Source organism: Silurus aristotelis (assembly GCF_946808225.1).
Source record: "Silurus aristotelis genome assembly, chromosome: 17".
In the NCBI taxonomy this organism is placed as follows: Eukaryota; Metazoa; Chordata; class Actinopteri; order Siluriformes; family Siluridae; genus Silurus; species Silurus aristotelis.
The window spans coordinates 19,656,193-19,672,627 of record NC_139590.1 but is presented as its reverse complement, the minus strand read 5'-3'; the positions used below and the strand labels follow the sequence as shown (position 1 = coordinate 19,672,627).

Genomic DNA, 16,435 nt, shown 5'->3' with positions numbered 1-16,435 from the left:
AGAAATAGTGGAACAGACATACTAAGTAAGCATTAGAAATCCCCCTGCACCGTGTGTTGACTGTTATTGACCCTACATGGAGATTAGCTTGTACAAACACCAATTAGCACCATCACACACACAGGCAAACACACAAACAAACACACAAGTGAAGTGATGTTTTCTTATCGTTCATTTCCCAAACCCAAACACAACACGTCCCAGTGACTTGTATCTATTACATAATATCCGAATTGTAACTATTGATTAGCCAGATTTCTTTAAAAGATCAGTCCTGATGGTAAACAATTATGTCATATGTTATTGACTTGGATCTACAAGATATAAAGCAGGTAAATAAATAAAAAAAAACATTTCTCCTGATGTAGTGCGTAGTCCTTGAGGTGTGCATTGGGATTGGGACCCAGTAAAACAAAACAATTAGGTGAGCTAGAGATTTTTACTTTCTTGCATGACAAAGACCATGTACAGCATTTTTCATTCATTAATTTTTAGTAACTGGCTGGTTAAAGTTATATATTTAGCATAAAGGACTAAATGTATCATATTACAAGCAAGTAAAAGAAATAATCATATCTGTGTAAAATGGATAAAAAAAAAAAATCTTGCATGCACCAGTTATGAACTGAGCGATGTAGCTGAGGTTGAGGAACTGCCCGAGCCAGAATGATTGCCAGTGGTGGACCAAGTACACAAACCGTGTACTTGAATAAAAGTAGAGATACACTAGATAAAATATTACTCCAATAAAATAAAAGTGCTCCCTTTTAACTTTCACTTGAGTAAAAGTACAAGTTTATTTGCCTTCAGTTGTACTTAAGTATCCAAAGGACTATGATTTATTATGGCTATAATATTTCTATTATCATTTTTGTCACAATACTTTTTGCTTTATCAACTCAGTTTATGTGAAAAGACTCTTAGCACATCAATCTATTAATAAAATGATATTAATGAGTTAAACACTCCCTTTATTTAAATGATCATGAGCACAAAACCTTCTGTTCAACTATTTAAAAAAAGAAAATCGCACAAATAAGGCCACGAATGATGTGGCAAGTGATTTTGAAATGTAGTTAAAGTGAAAGTCTCCCAAAACAGAAATACTTCAGTAAAATACAGATGCACGACATAGCTACTTAAGCACAGTGACGAATTACATTTACTTTGTAACTGTCCATCACTGATGATACCACATGATAACAGTGTTGACACTGTGTAAGGACCCTATACACTACAGTGTGACCTGCTATTTACTAATAATGGCCGCTTTGATTCTGAATAAGGGGGACATTATTACAGACTTTTTATCCAAGAATGATAGAAGAAGGACTAATAAAATGTTGAAAGCCATTTATTTTTGCTGTTGGATATAGTGGAATATTACAGTGGTTTGTTCAATAACATCGTTTAGCCCTGTGTGTTTGATAAATGAATAGAACCTATGCTTTATCCAGGCATAGACCTGCATTTAAAGGTTTGCAGTATTAAAGACTATACATCTGGTTATTGGTTCTGCAAATTGTATACCTCTGTGACCTTTGTTCATTGAGGCAGCAGGTAACACAGTTTTGTCTTTTACTGATTTTATGGATTTCATGTAGTCCAGTGGGACCCGAGACCACTTTTAGCCCCAAGCACCACAATAATGGTTAAACTGCTTTAACACACAGACATAGCCAAGTTAGAGTATCAGAGAGACAATCCTTCACTATTGATAATCTATGGTGTTTTCTCTGTCTTTTTCTTACACTTACACACACACACACACACAGGTTTAAGCTGCTGAGTCAGGAGGAGGGTGAGTACTTTAATGTGCCTGTCCCACCTGAGGGAGAGGAAGGAAATGAGGAGATGAGACAAAAACTTGAGGTAAGACATCAGTGCTTGAGGGTTTGTTTGGTGTGTGTGTGTTTGCATGTGTGTGCACAGTATGCACCATGACTTGCATATGATCTGGGAAGTCTTGCAAGGAAATAGAGGTTGGGAACTGGAGTGTTTTGAACATTCCATTCAATGGAGTGAATAAAGTTATGATGTGCATTTAGAAGCATGTGTAGTGCTCTTTAATGTCAATTGCCTTGTTCTACTGCCACATTCTGCTGTTTAGGGGGTACTCTTTTTAAAAATAAAGATTCTGCTAATAAAATTTAGTAGAGGCTGTATTCTCCATCGTATCCCCTCTTTACAGTTTCCAATCACTCTGATAATATGACATTGTAAATTGTCTAGGTAGGCTTCAAGAGTTCACTTAGCCCTGACTTTTAGCCCTGACTGGTTTTCAAAATCGTTTTGTTAATGTAAAGCTGATAAATGAAGGGTGACAGGTTTTTTATCTAGAGAGACCCACTCAGTTCTTCCATTTGCCAAGCCTTGAAGGGTCATGGCCCCGGAGCAGAAGGGCTAGGTATCCCACTGTTACACAAAAATGAATTGGCACCCTTCCTGTTAGGTCACAAAATGTATGGTATTATTGTTCACGTCATGACTAATGAGTAAAGCAAGTTTGACCGAGATAGCCATTGTGCATGGACTGGGGCTCATTATTCTCTAGTGTTTTAGAAGGTTCAGAAGGCTTTTTCATCAAATGGCCCATCTACAGTTCTGGGCCACTGTCTTTTCTCTGCTGGCTGCTTTTTTTTGCCGCAAGGTTGCCTAGTGGCACAGAAGAGTTGTGAAGGGACTTGTACAGCTTGGCTACCCTCTGCCTTTTGAGGCTCAGAATTAAGCAAGTGGATGAACTTGGCTGGCTGTCAGCTGTTGAGGCCAGAGCCAGTGCCACTTTACACACTAGAGGAAACTCATCTACAGAATCATTGACTGAGAAAAAGAGGTGCCAGAGTGTAATCTCATTCATGGAATTGGGTTATTGGTGTCACTCCGATGTTATCCTGGATCACTGTTTTGAGTCCGCCACAATCGCTTAGATGGCTAAGAGATCACAGAAAGGATATGAAGGGTATGTGAGGGTATGTCTACACCCTGATGGAACTCTCAAATGTACACAGAAACATCTTAAATTACTTTCTCCCAGACATGATTGTAACCAACACAAGTGGAGGGTGAATGCACAGAGAGAACTGGTGAACAAGCAGTGATGTTTTTCCTCACATATACACACACACACACACACACACACACACACACACACACACACACACACACACACACACACACACACACACACACACACACACACACACACACACACACACACACACACAGAGATCCATCTGTCATTCTGAAATGTTCATGCTGAGATTGTTGAAAACAACTAAACGCCTAAATGCTCACTTAAAGCGAGTGTGAGATCACACTTTTGTGTATGTGTCTGTGGGCAAGTTTTTCTATGTTTGTGGGACCAAATGTCCCCAAGAATAGGATTGTGATAGGATTGGGTTTATCCCACAAAAAAGCTTTAAAACCTTAAAAAGGTTTAGTGGAGTTAAAGGTTAGATTTGAGTGAGACATGGAATTAATGAGTTGAATTAATCCTTTATTTCAGTAGGAAGTATTCAAAATGCTAGTGTAAGAATTCTGCTTGTTTTCACACAATCATAGCAAAATTGGAAAATGGTATCTGACTTTCTACAGATTATAACTTATTTTACCACATATTCATGTGCGGCGTGGCATTTTGCCAATTTTGTATTGCATTATGGGTAAATATTATTTGTTTCTCACACGCACACCACAGAATGTACACTTAAACATAACCACTAGCAATTGTTGCAATTGTAGCAAATTCTGTTAGAACTTTTTCTATTCTACATCTACTTTTACATTCTACAATTTGAATTGATTCTGCAGGAAGTAATTTTGTGTGTCTCTGTCTTTCTGTTTGCTTTACAGAGAGCTAAAATAGCTTCTGTTGCTAAAAAGACAGACTCGTCTGTATCCAAGTTGGACAATAATGGAAATAAAGACCGGATGAAGCTTTCTGACTTCAACTTCCTCATGGTGCTTGGAAAAGGGAGCTTTGGCAAGGTCATTACTCCCATCTTTTGACCTTTAGCTGCCTGTCTGTCTGTCTGTCTCTCTGTCTGATCCTGTGCCTCCCCTTCACTATCTAGCTGTTCCCTACATTTTTTTCCTTAAACTTTCTTTCTACCCGCCCCTACATCAATTGGTCACCTCACCCTTTTTTTCCCATCTCAGAATCTCTCTCTTGTCTTTCTGTCTTTGCCTTCTTTCTAGCTGTCTCCTTTCCCTCATTCTCTTCTTTTTTCTTTCTCTCTTTCTGCCTTTGCCCTCTCTCCGTGCCTGTCCCTTTGTCTCTTCTTAAGTCTCTACCTGCGTCATCTTCTCTACCTCTTTTTAGTTCTACACTCTTATTGTTTCTTTCTTTTTGTCAGCCTTCTGTTGCTGTACATCCATATCTATAAGCATTTGGAAGTCTGCCATTATATGTCCTAATGTTACTAATGGTTTAGCAAATGTAGTGTTGAACAAAGATGAATAAAAGCAACAGATTTTATATATATATGTATATATATATATATATATATATATATATATATATATATATATATATATATATATATATATATACATATATATATATATATATATATATATATATATATATATATATATATATACATATATATAGATATAGATATAGATATATAGAGAAAGAGAGAGAGAGAGAGAGAGAGAGAGAGAGAGAGAGAGAGGGAAATGGTATGTGTGGGGTGTGGGGTCCTCCATTTCAAAGCTGGCAGTTGCCATGGGAACAAGCATATTGAGTGCTGCTGGGAGGCAGAGGATTGCGTGTGTGTGTGTGTGTGTGTGTGTGTGTGTGTGTGTGTGTGTGTGTGTGTCTAACAGATGTTTTTCCAAATTTCTCAATTACAGAGAAAATGTTTCTGAATCGCCTCACTGCTGCCGTTCTGTCTTTCTCTATTCCACCCTGTTTTTCTCTACTTCATTATGCTCTTCTCTCCTCCATCCTGTCTGTGTCTATTCTCTTTCTCTCCATTAAATCATGTATTAAATTTCTGTCTCTCTCTCTCTCCCATCTATACTGACTGGCTCTGTCTATTCCTGCTTGTCTTCCTTTCTTCTTCACGCAAATACAAACAAGATGAAAATTTAAGAAATGATCAATTGGAACAGAGTGCACTCAACATATCAACTGAAACCATATTCATGCACTTAGCACATTTGTTTTTCTTAAAATATATTTACCTCAATTAAAGATTTGGAATTTTTTCCATTTTCAGTGTAAGCTTTAGCTGATGAATCTGAAAGATAGACTATATTGGCAAAAGTATTGGAACAACTGACTTGAGTAGCCTACTATAGAGCTCTGGCCTCAAAGCCTTTGGGATGAATGTGAATGCTGATTGCACCCCAGGTCTCCTCAACTCACCTAGATCAGTACCTGACTTCACTAACACCCTTGTAGCTGAATGAACACACATCTCCATGAGAAAAATGTAGTGGAACATCATCCCAGAGAAATGGAGTTTATTATAACAGCAAATGGGGACTACATTTGGAATTGGATGTTCAAAAAAACCACATACTAATCTTATGGTTTTGTTCATATAGTGTATTTTTCATAGTCAACAGTTAAGTTTTTTCTGAGTGTACTGTCCAAAGGATATTTAATTGTTTCTGTCAACTCCCACCAGGTGTCTCTCTTGCTATCTTGCTATCTGTAGGGCAAACCGAGCGAGTTAGTAAATCAATCATATAAGCTGGATGCATTACTTTCAAGATATATATATATATATATATATATATATTTTTTTTTAATTATTTTTCCAAATGTCCCAAAACTGTGTGACAACTCTGGTTCACATTGTACCTTGTGGGCTATTTTAGTAGCTATTTTAGTCACCTTTAATTAAATGTTGCTCACAGCCTAAATTTAGGTTTTAACCTGGCTCTAATTGACTGCATTGGTGGGGAATATGCCAGGGTCTGATTAAAACTGATTGAACAGCTTCCATTCTGTTTGCTCTGTTTAAGAGATTAATGAATAAAAAAACAATTGTTTTATGAACATAGACCTGAGATTTTGCCGAAAGTAATTTGACTTCCTCACAGATTGTTTTTTAACCTCATGATGTTGTAGAAGCCTTCGTAGGGACTTCTACAACATCAACAATTTCATGTGTTCAAGAACAATTTCATGTGTTCATGAAATCTCTAGCGTCCAGAATTTCTACATCTGGCTGGGATGTTGGTGGCAGCGGCTCCACTAGTGAAACCAATGTGGACCCTCAGATTGGGGCTGAATGCTTAGGATCTTTTGGTACATATGACATAAGCATGTATGAAGTAGTGGGAAGAGGATTATAACTGCACACCCTGTGGTGTTTTACCGCAATCATTATCGGGGCATAAAATTGCAAGCAATTTTGAGATGGACAAGCAACCTTGAGGTGTATGCAGTTGTACATATACAGTATGTGCGCTTTTCCCAAAATGCTGCTCCAAATTTGGATGCATACAGTAGTATTGAATGGCTTTGTATGCTGTGCTATTACAAATTTTCTTCAGTGTAAGTAACGGATCACGCCTAAACCTGTGCCAGAATAAAAATGCCCCTGTATACAAAAAGGAGGTCTATAAAGACAACGTTTGAATGGTTAGTTTGAAAGAGCGGTCTTTACAGAGCGGACACCAACCTCACTGAACCTCCTCGCCTGACTTTAGTGTTTGACCCCACTAATGCTCTCATAGATAAAAGGGAAAATTCCCGTAACCACATTCCACACATCTTTTGGAAAGGAGCTTGGTCCACATTAATTTTGCCTATATTCCATACACCATCAAACACGAGCAGTTTTTTCGAATTGAATTGAATTGAATTTTATTATAATTTTTATAATTTTTTTTTTTACATCTTTTTACCACAGAATGACGCGCACATTCTGAACACCCTTCGAATAACCTTTAGAAGTGGTGCAAGCTTTAGAGCCCTTGCAGTGCCAAGTTCACTGCTTTATCCAAACATTTGGATTTACATTTATGGCATTTAGCAGACACCCTTATCCAGAGCGACTTACAACTGAGCACTTAAGCGGTAAGGGTCTTGCTCAAGGGCCCAGTAGTGGCAGCTCGGTGGTGCTGGGATTTGGTGATGCTTGTGACCTTCCACTCCAGAGTCTAATTCCTTAACCACTGAGCTACCACCTCCACATTTTCCATAGACAGTTCCATAAACAGATATGAATCAGATAAAGTTCCTGATCTTGCTTGTGCAATAGGAATAACTAAATGCCAGAAAGAAAAAAAAAAAGTATTTTGATTCTTGCATGTGGTGTCTTTTTGGGCATGAACTATGAGGTGGTTATGGTCATGAAATTTCTAGTGGCCACTCAGACTTTCTGCATAGGGCTGGGATGTTGGTGGCAGCAGTTTTGTGAAACTGGAAATGCTGAACTTGTTTCAGAAAGGGTTGAATGTTTTCATATTTTGATCCATATAACAAACGCATGCGTGAGTTAGTGGTAAGCGGAGCATTAATCAGTTATGTGCCAGGGAAATTTGCACAGTAAAGTAGTTCTTTTCGAGGTGGTAGCTCAGTGGTTGAGGCCCTGGGTAACTGATCAGACAGTCGGGGGTTTGAGCTTCGGTATTGCCAATCTGCCACCCTGGGCACTGTATCGTGGCTGACCCTGCGCTTTGAGCCCAGCTTCCTAACATCGCTGAAATATATGAAGAAAGAATCTCACTGTACTGTAATGCCCAAGAGGACTAAAGAAGAATAAAGCACCTTTCTGCTAACTTGCTATGCCTCTAGCTACCAATACCAAAGCTAAAGTTAATCTACTTGCAAAAACACATGTTGTCCAGTATGCTTCATGGATAAGGTCTAAAATCTTTAGAAAATCATTGGAAAATCATTGGATTTTCAATGTTAATAAATCAACAGCTGAATTTTGGTTTACTGCTGCCACTAAAACATTTGACAGACTATGCAAACAGAGTTGTTGATTGCGGACTGGGTCTGATCCCATCTGCCACCTGACTGTCCCCTAGAACAAAACAGATACTGACCAGGGAGGGGACACATTGCTTCCACAAAGACATTTGAAGACATTATCAATGATACTGACAGGAAATTCATGTTTTCAACCTGTTTGTTTACCCACTGGTCGATCTGTTTCTATTTCTTTCTGTCTTGTATTCACATCATTAATGGAGAGGTGAAAAATGTACATGTTTACTATTTTCTTTTCTCTCTTTATATGTAAATGTATGCATGTCACCAAATCATAAACACTTATTAGCCCATTAGCTAGAATACTATAGGTTATTTGTTATATGGGTGTTGTCTTTTATAGCAAATGATTTTCTTATGCAACGGTTATAGCAAGTGTTTTTTTTTTGTGACATGTACCATGCTCCCATTTCTTTCTCTCTTTCTCTGTTCCAGGTAATGCTTGCTGATATGAAGGGAACGGATGAGTTATTTGCTATAAAAATTCTGAAGAAAGACGTAGTGATTCAGGATGATGATGTGGAGTGTACCATGGTGGAGAAGAGGGTGCTGGCACTTTCTGGAAAACCTCCTTTTCTCACCCAACTACATTCCTGCTTTCAGACCATGGTATATTATATAGATATACATACACACACACACACACACACACACACACACACACACACACACACACACACACACACACACACATTCTTCTTCTTTCGGCTGCTCCCATTAGGGGTCGCCACAGCGGATCATCCGTCTCCATACCACCCTGTCCTCTACATCTGCCTCTTTCACACCAACTACCTGCATGTCTTCCCTCACCACATCCATGAACCTCCTCCATGGCCTTCCTTTTTTCCTCCTACCTGGTGGCTCCATCCTCAGCATTCTTCTACCAATATAATTCATGTCCCTCCTCTGCACATGTCTAACCATCTCATGGTCCCTCTAATAAACTCATTTCTAATCTTGTCCATCCTCGTCACTTCCAACGAAAACCTTAACATCTTCAGCTCTGCTACCTTCAGCTGCGCCTCCTGTCTTTTACTCAATGCCACTGTCTTTAATCCATACAACATCGCAGGTCTCACCACAGTCCTATACACTTTCCCTTTCATTCTTGCAGATACCCTACTATCACAAATCACTCCTGACACTCTTCTCCACCCACTTCACCCTGCATGCACTCTTTTCTTTACTTCTCTAACACACTCTCCATTACTTTGCACTGTTGACCCCAGGTACCTGAACTCCTCCACCTTCTCCACCTCTTCTCCCTGTAACCGCATCACTCCACTGCCCTCCCTCTCATTCACACACATGTACTCTGTCTTACTCCTACTGAGTTTCATTCCCCTTCTCTCCAGCGCGTACCTCCACCTCTCCAGGCTCTTCTCAACCTGCTCCCTACTCTCACCACAAATCACAATATCATCCGCAAACATCATAGTCCAGGGAGACTCCTGTCTGACCTCGTCCGTCAACCTGTCCCTCACCACTGCAAACAGGAAAGGGCTCAGGGCCGATCCTTGATGCAGTCCAACCTTCACCCTGAACCAGTCTGTCGTACCTACTGCACACTTCACTGCCGTCACACTGTCCTCATACATGTCCTGCACCACCCTCACATACTTCTCTGACAAACCTGACTTCCTCATACAATACCACAACTCCTCTCTTGGCACCCTGTCGTACGCCTTCTCTAAATCCACAAATACACAATGCAATTCCTCTGTCCTTCTCTATACTTCTTCATCAACATTCTCAATGCAAATAAGGTTTTTGTGGTGCTCTTCCTCGGCATGAAACCATACTGTTGCTCACAGATGGTCACCTCTTCTCTCAGCCTGGCTTCCACTACTCTTTCCCATAACTTCATGGTGTGACTGATCAACTTAATTCCCCTGTAGTTACTGCAAGACTGCACATCTCCTTTATGCTTAAAGATAGGTACCAGCACACTTCTTCTCCATTCCTCAGGCATCTTCTCACCTTCCAAAATCCTGTTAAACTATCTGGTCAAAAACTCCACTGCCATCTCTCCTAAACATCTCCATGCTTCTACCGGTATGTCATCTGGTCCAACCGACTTTCCACTCTTCATCCTCTTAATCGCTGCTCTCACTTCCTCCTTACTAATCCTATCTACATCCTGCTTCACCATCGCCACATCATCTAACCTTCTCTCTCTCTGATTTTCCTCATTCATCAGCTGCTCAAAATTCTCCCTCCACCTTCTCAACACACTCTCCTCACTAGTCAACACATTTCCCTCTCCATCCTTTACTGCTCTAACTTGCAGTACATCCTTCCCAGGTCGGTCCCTCTGCCTGGCCAATCGGTGTAAATCCTTTTCTTCTTCCTTAGTGTCCAACCTCTCATACAGCTCCTCATATGCCTTTTCCTTGGCTTTCGCCACATCCCTCTTTACCTGCTGCCGCATCTCCTTGTACTCCTGCCTACTTTTTTCATCACTCTGTCTATCCCACTTCTGTTTTGCCAACCTCTTTCTCCTTATGCTCTCCTGCACTTCCTCATTTCACCACCACGTCTCCTTGTCTTGCTTTCTATTTCCAAATGTCACACCAAGTACTTTTCTAGCTGCCTCCCTCATCACTCCTGCAGTAGTTGCCCAATCATCCAGCACCTCTTCACCACCACCGAGCCCCTGTCTGACCTCTTCCCTGAACCTCACACTACAGTCTTCCTCCTTCAGTTTCCACCATCTTATTCTTCTTTCATTCCACACTCTCCTCCTCTTCTTCTTCGCCTCCAAAACCATCCTACAGACCACCATCCGATGCTGTCTAGCTACACTGTCCCCTGCCAACACCTTACAGTCTCCAATCTCCTTCAGGTTGCATCTCCTGCATAGCACATAGTCCACCTGTGTGCACCTTCCTCCACTCTTATACGTCACCCTATGATCCTCCTTCTTCTTAAAATAAGTGTTCACCACTGCCATTTCCATCCTTTTAGCAAAATCTACCACCATCTGCCCTTCCACATTTCTCTCCTTAAAACCATACCTAACCATCACCTCCTCATCACCTCTGTTACCTTCACCTACATGCCCATTGAAGTCTGCCCCAATCACCAATCGTTCTTTCCTAGGTACACCATCTACCACTTCATCTAATTCACTACAGAATCTTTCCTTCTCCTCCATCTCACAGCCAACTTGTGGAGCATAGGCACTGATGACATTTATCATCATCCCTTCAACTTCCACCTTCACGATCATCACCCTATCAGAAACTCTCTTCACCTCCACTACACTCTTACTGTACTCTTCCTTCAGAATCACCCCAACACCATTTCTCTTTCCATTCACACCATGATAAAACAGTTTAAATCTACCTCCAATGTTCCTGGCCTTACTCCCTTTCCACTTGGTCTCCTGAACACACAGCATATCTACCTTTTTCCTCTCCACCATATCAGCTATCTCTCTCCCTTTACCCGTCATAGTACCAACATTTAACGTACCAACCCGAACCTCCACTCTCCTACACTGCTTCTTTCCCTGCCGCATCTGTAGACGTGTTCCTCCTCTCCTTTGTGATCCGCATATTTGATTTGGCACGTTTTACGCTGGATGCCCTTCCTAACGCAACCCTCCACATTTACCCGGGCTTGGGACCGGCACTAAGAGTGCACTGGCTTGTGCATCCATAATGGCTGGGTTACACACACACACACACACACACACACACACACACACACACTTACTTAAAATGATTTTAGAGCTTATTGAGATTGTGTGGATTAGGAGATGAGTATACAATAACACATACAGACCTACATAATTAAATGCATACGTCACAGCATGTTTTTCACCTAACATAGAACGCCAACACAAACACACACACACTCTGTAAATAAGAAAGGGAGGCCAGCATGTCAGACAAATCTTTGGGTGCAGTAGAGCAGCAGTGGGTCTGACAGCATGATGAGCAGACAAACTCACACACACACATTGAAACACACAAAGACAGGGAGAAAAAGAGAGAGAGAGAGAGTGAAAGTGAAACGAACATTATATTATCTTTAGTTGCTGTTTTATCCTAGTCAGAGATCCAAAGCTAGGAATACAGTGCACATGGCAGGGCTCTTAATATGACCCAGTCCATCGCACTGTATCACACACACATACAAGTTGATTTTATTTATTGTAAGCAATCTACCAACCTACATTTTTATGTTATCTAGCTACATGTGTAACATCACAAAGCCATTTTCTGAACCTTTATTAGCACTTTAATGGCACAGAAAGAGGCTCAACTGCTCCCTCAGACTGTTGCATGCATTACTCCATTCTAAAACCAACAATTTGTGGACATTAACTAACCTCATTCCAGCACTGTTGTTGTCCTTGCATTTCTGACTTGATCATTAAGATTTTTTATGCATAACACACAAGTGCAGCGGAAGGTAAAGATCTCATCGATCTCAACACTGATCTCAATCAAGGATTGCAAACCTAAGCATTTTACTCAGGGTTCAAGGCCTCTATCTAAGACTTTTCCTTTCGTTTCTGATGGATGTGGCTCTTCACTTTCTCTCTCTCTCTCTCTCTCTCTCTCTCTCTCTCTCTCTCTCTCTCTCTCTCTCTCTCTCTCTCTCTTTTTTTCAAGAATTGCAACCCTTTCCTTCAAAAGTTTGAAGCCTTAAGCATGAAGTATTGCAGACCCTCTAACGGATCACAACCTCTCACTCTCTTGTTCAAAGACCACAGCCTCTGTTTATAAAGGATTACAGCTACTATCTCCTTCACTCAAGAATGCGTCACACTTCCCGAATCGCATTTACTTCCAGTTTTTTTTGTGCCAGCCAGAGGTAAATGTGTTCCCTTGCTGAGCTTCAGCTGCTTTCCAGGGTTTCTTTCTCCTAGCCCTGTCCAAGAGAGCTTTTCTGTGCCTCAGGCTTGCTGGCAAAAAAATTAAATCACTTTCATAACCCTGGATTACCCTGTAAAATTTCTTCTGAAAGTATTAAAAAAGTTACTTTTTTGATTCTATTGCGTTTCTATTGTTTATAGGATCGTCTGTACTTTGTAATGGAATACATTAACGGAGGAGATCTGATGTACCAAATCCAGCAGGTCGGAAAGTTCAAAGAGCCACATGCAGTGTGAGTACTTGCACAACGCTGTCACTTTTAGCTTCATCATCCCACATTTCTTGTTCTTCTTAATATTATCATTATTAGTAGTAGAAATATATAAGCTAATTCTTACCCTTTCCATAGGCAGAGCATTAACAACATGCACTAATATGCAGAGTCGTGCATAACAAACACCTATATTCGTGTACATCATTTAGCTTTCAGGGCTGAGATCCTGGATTTATCCAGGAACTGGTTTTTAAAAAAAAAAGGGTTATGACATGGATCTGTAACTATGCTAAAACTTGTTTTGAGTTATGAGTCTTTACTGTCTGTTAAAGGGGTAGAGTTTTTTGTGTGTTTGTGCTTAGTGGTTGTCCAGCAGGCCATTTTAAGGTTCATTGATGTTCCCAAGCACATTTATTAGTCTCAGTGGTCAGCTATTATATCAATACTACACTTATTTCTCACTTTTACCTGGTTTGTAACTCTCATGGAGTTTCCTACCAATGTTCCTTATTTCAGCAAGAATCAAATTCAAAACTGCTTTCTCTTATGTGTCAACGGGTTTTCTAACAATATTTCCATGCTTTACAAATTTACATTTATCGTCAAACTTGGATTTCGTAGTAAAATTTAGAGGATGACCCGAAATTTTCTGATTACTTTAGGATTTAGGTATGAAAAAGATAGAATCGGAAAGAAAAGTTTTGATGAAACTTCAGACCTGGTTGTTGCACACGGTGAATACTGATATTTCATTATTAACATATTCCTGCTTAACTCATCTCTGAATGCAGCCATCTTTGGATTTCTTACATTCTCGAAGTCTCTTTTTCTATGTATGTTCCATTTTCCTCTTCCTTATTCTCTCGATGACTGTTGTTCACTTGCCTCTGTTGCAGAGCACGCTCTTTCATGCTCCTCCTCATCGTAGTCTTTCGGACATTTTCCCTGTTTCTCTCTATCTGGCTTTTGAAGTTGGGCAGAGACAGATCTGAGCAAAGGACAAAAAGAGGGAGAGAATAGATATATTCAGACCCCTACAGTGCTGCTCTTACTAGCACTGCCGAACGACCTTCAGTTAATGAGGACACACACACGGACACACACGCACACACAGATCTCTCTCGGTAGGTTTCTATCTAAACATGTGAAGAGAATTTCTAAGAAGATGAGTAACAAACTACAGCACATACTAATATACTAGACTATTATTTAGTACATCATATATTAGGGCGTGACGGGTTTGCAGAGAATCCCTCACGCTTTTTTTTTTTTTTTAAATCATTCATTTATAAATAAATAAAGCGTTAACTTTGTGAATTCAAACTGTTGTATAAAAAAGATCAACACATTCAGCCACGCAAAGGCCCCGAACACAGACGCTTTGCTAAATTACAGAGAAAAAAAAAAATGTGAAAGGTCTAAAATAAAATAGATTTCGGCCATCTGTCGCAAACCAAACAAAGTCAATTTGTCATTCAATTCATCACATTATAACTTTGAGTCCGAGATATAAATTTTGTCTTACAATGATCTTGAATAGCTAAAAAACACAAAGTGTAAGCATTAAAGCTTGTTTGTGTTAGTGTATTCCCATTCTTCAGGCATCTCTTCCCTGTCAAGTGGAGGCTACCAACCAGGGAGGGTGAAGGCCACCACTTGAGCGGTATAATCCATCACTATATATGTATATTCCCTGAATAAATATTGTCATGACTTTTGGACTTTTCTTCCTAACTTACGTCACCAAATCTTTTTTTGTTTGTTTGTTTGTTTCTCCATTCATTCTACTTAGTCCTCCCTAATAATTGCATCAGAAGTGAAATTAATCATTTTGTTTGCTAAATTTGCACTGATACTGATTTCATGCAGATTTTAACAAACACAACGGTCAGACGATCAACAAACCAGATATCAAGGGCTTAACACTGGTCATTATGGAAAATAGCAAACAAATTAACAATACAAACAAGTATTTAATGATTAAAGTATTTGCAGTACAGTTGTGGGTATACATGTTAATAGAAACGGGTGTGGGCAATTAGTAACTAGGTGACTTGGAGCGATGTGGTGTAGTGAGTCCATGATGGCCATGTTTCAAAGCTGTGGTGCTTGCTGGGAAATGGAGTCAGAGGTGTGCTAATACTTTTTTGACTGATTGATTTTACAAATCGAAATAAAATGACAAAGTGACAAAAGCAAGCAAATAGTGACAATACTATCCTTTTTTTAAATACTTTACTCATAATCACACACAATGGTATTCATGAAAGTTCTCACTCTCCAGTGTTTTGTATTGTTTTGGCATTTATAATCACATCCTTGATATCACCCAAATGAGGATGGGTTCCCCTTTTGAGTCTGGTTCCTCTTAAGGTTTCTTCCTCATTCATCTAAGGGAGTTTTTCCTGGCCACAGTCATGCCAGCAAATGCTATAGAAATCCACTTGAACTTAAACAATAAAATTTGACATTTTAAAACTAAACAACCAATTCATCAGTATGTGGTTTGAGACGAAGCGAAAAAAAAAAAAAAGTGTGTTGCTCAAATGAATGACTGGTTGCAGCTTCTTAACACTTCTTGATGTAAGATACTTTCCACAGGTTGACCCACTGTTGGACACTGTTGGTCTTTAACATTCTCTGTTTCTCTTCCTCAGTCAGTAATTGTCTCTCTATCGCTCTTTTTGCCTCCCGTTTTCTCTCTCTTTCTCTCTTTCTCTTTCTCTCTCACTGTTGCCTGCTGCTTGATTGAGTGTGAATGGGGACAACTGTAGGTAAAGAAAAGTCCATTTTCTCTCTCACATACCTCTAGTCCAAGCCATTTATCCTTCACTCCCCTTGTTTATTTTCGATTTGAACCATAAATTACTTCCGGAACGGAAAAAACACAGCAAGCGGAATGAAAACGAGAGTGAAAAGGTGAGAGAGAGAGAAAACGAAGGCTATGTCGATACACAAGGTTACTGCACTGACCTTTAATCTTCTTTCAACTGTCTTCCTCTCTTCCCTACTTTCTCTCATTTTTTTTTTCTTTCACTCCACGGAGTTGATTCTTCACATTGTATTCCTTGTTTGCTAAAGAAGCTTTGTTCTTTTCTTTCTCTGAGAGATTTATGTAGATAAAGAGTGGAAATACATGAAGAAGAAAGAGAGTTTAGACAAAAAGGTTGTCAGTTATAATTCATTCGTATTTAAATTAATACACAAAGTAAAAATGGCTTAAAAAAAGTGTCGGGATTATTTCCTAAAAGACACCGGTCTATGTTTCCCATAATCCATTGCACCATGTCACACGATTCCTGCACCTGAATCCACAATCCTAATTAGTTAGCACATACCGCCTCATTTTGCACTGCACTCTCAGTCTTACCT

At 39.7% G+C, this 16,435-nt stretch overlaps 1 protein-coding gene across 2 annotated transcripts in view; it reads left to right on the top strand.

Annotated features, from left to right (window-relative positions):
- Window positions 1–16,435, top strand: part of prkcbb (protein kinase C, beta b) — a 100,073-nt gene that overhangs the window by 58,291 nt on the left and 25,347 nt on the right. For both annotated transcript variants that reach the window (XM_083565845.1, XM_083565844.1), the window contains exons 8-11: window positions 1,776–1,872; window positions 3,853–3,987; window positions 8,396–8,569; window positions 12,990–13,081. In XM_083565845.1, coding sequence (XP_083421971.1) covers window positions 1,776–1,872; window positions 3,853–3,987; window positions 8,396–8,569; window positions 12,990–13,081 — 498 coding nt within the window. The remainder of the gene's footprint in view (window positions 1–1,775; window positions 1,873–3,852; window positions 3,988–8,395; window positions 8,570–12,989; window positions 13,082–16,435) is intronic.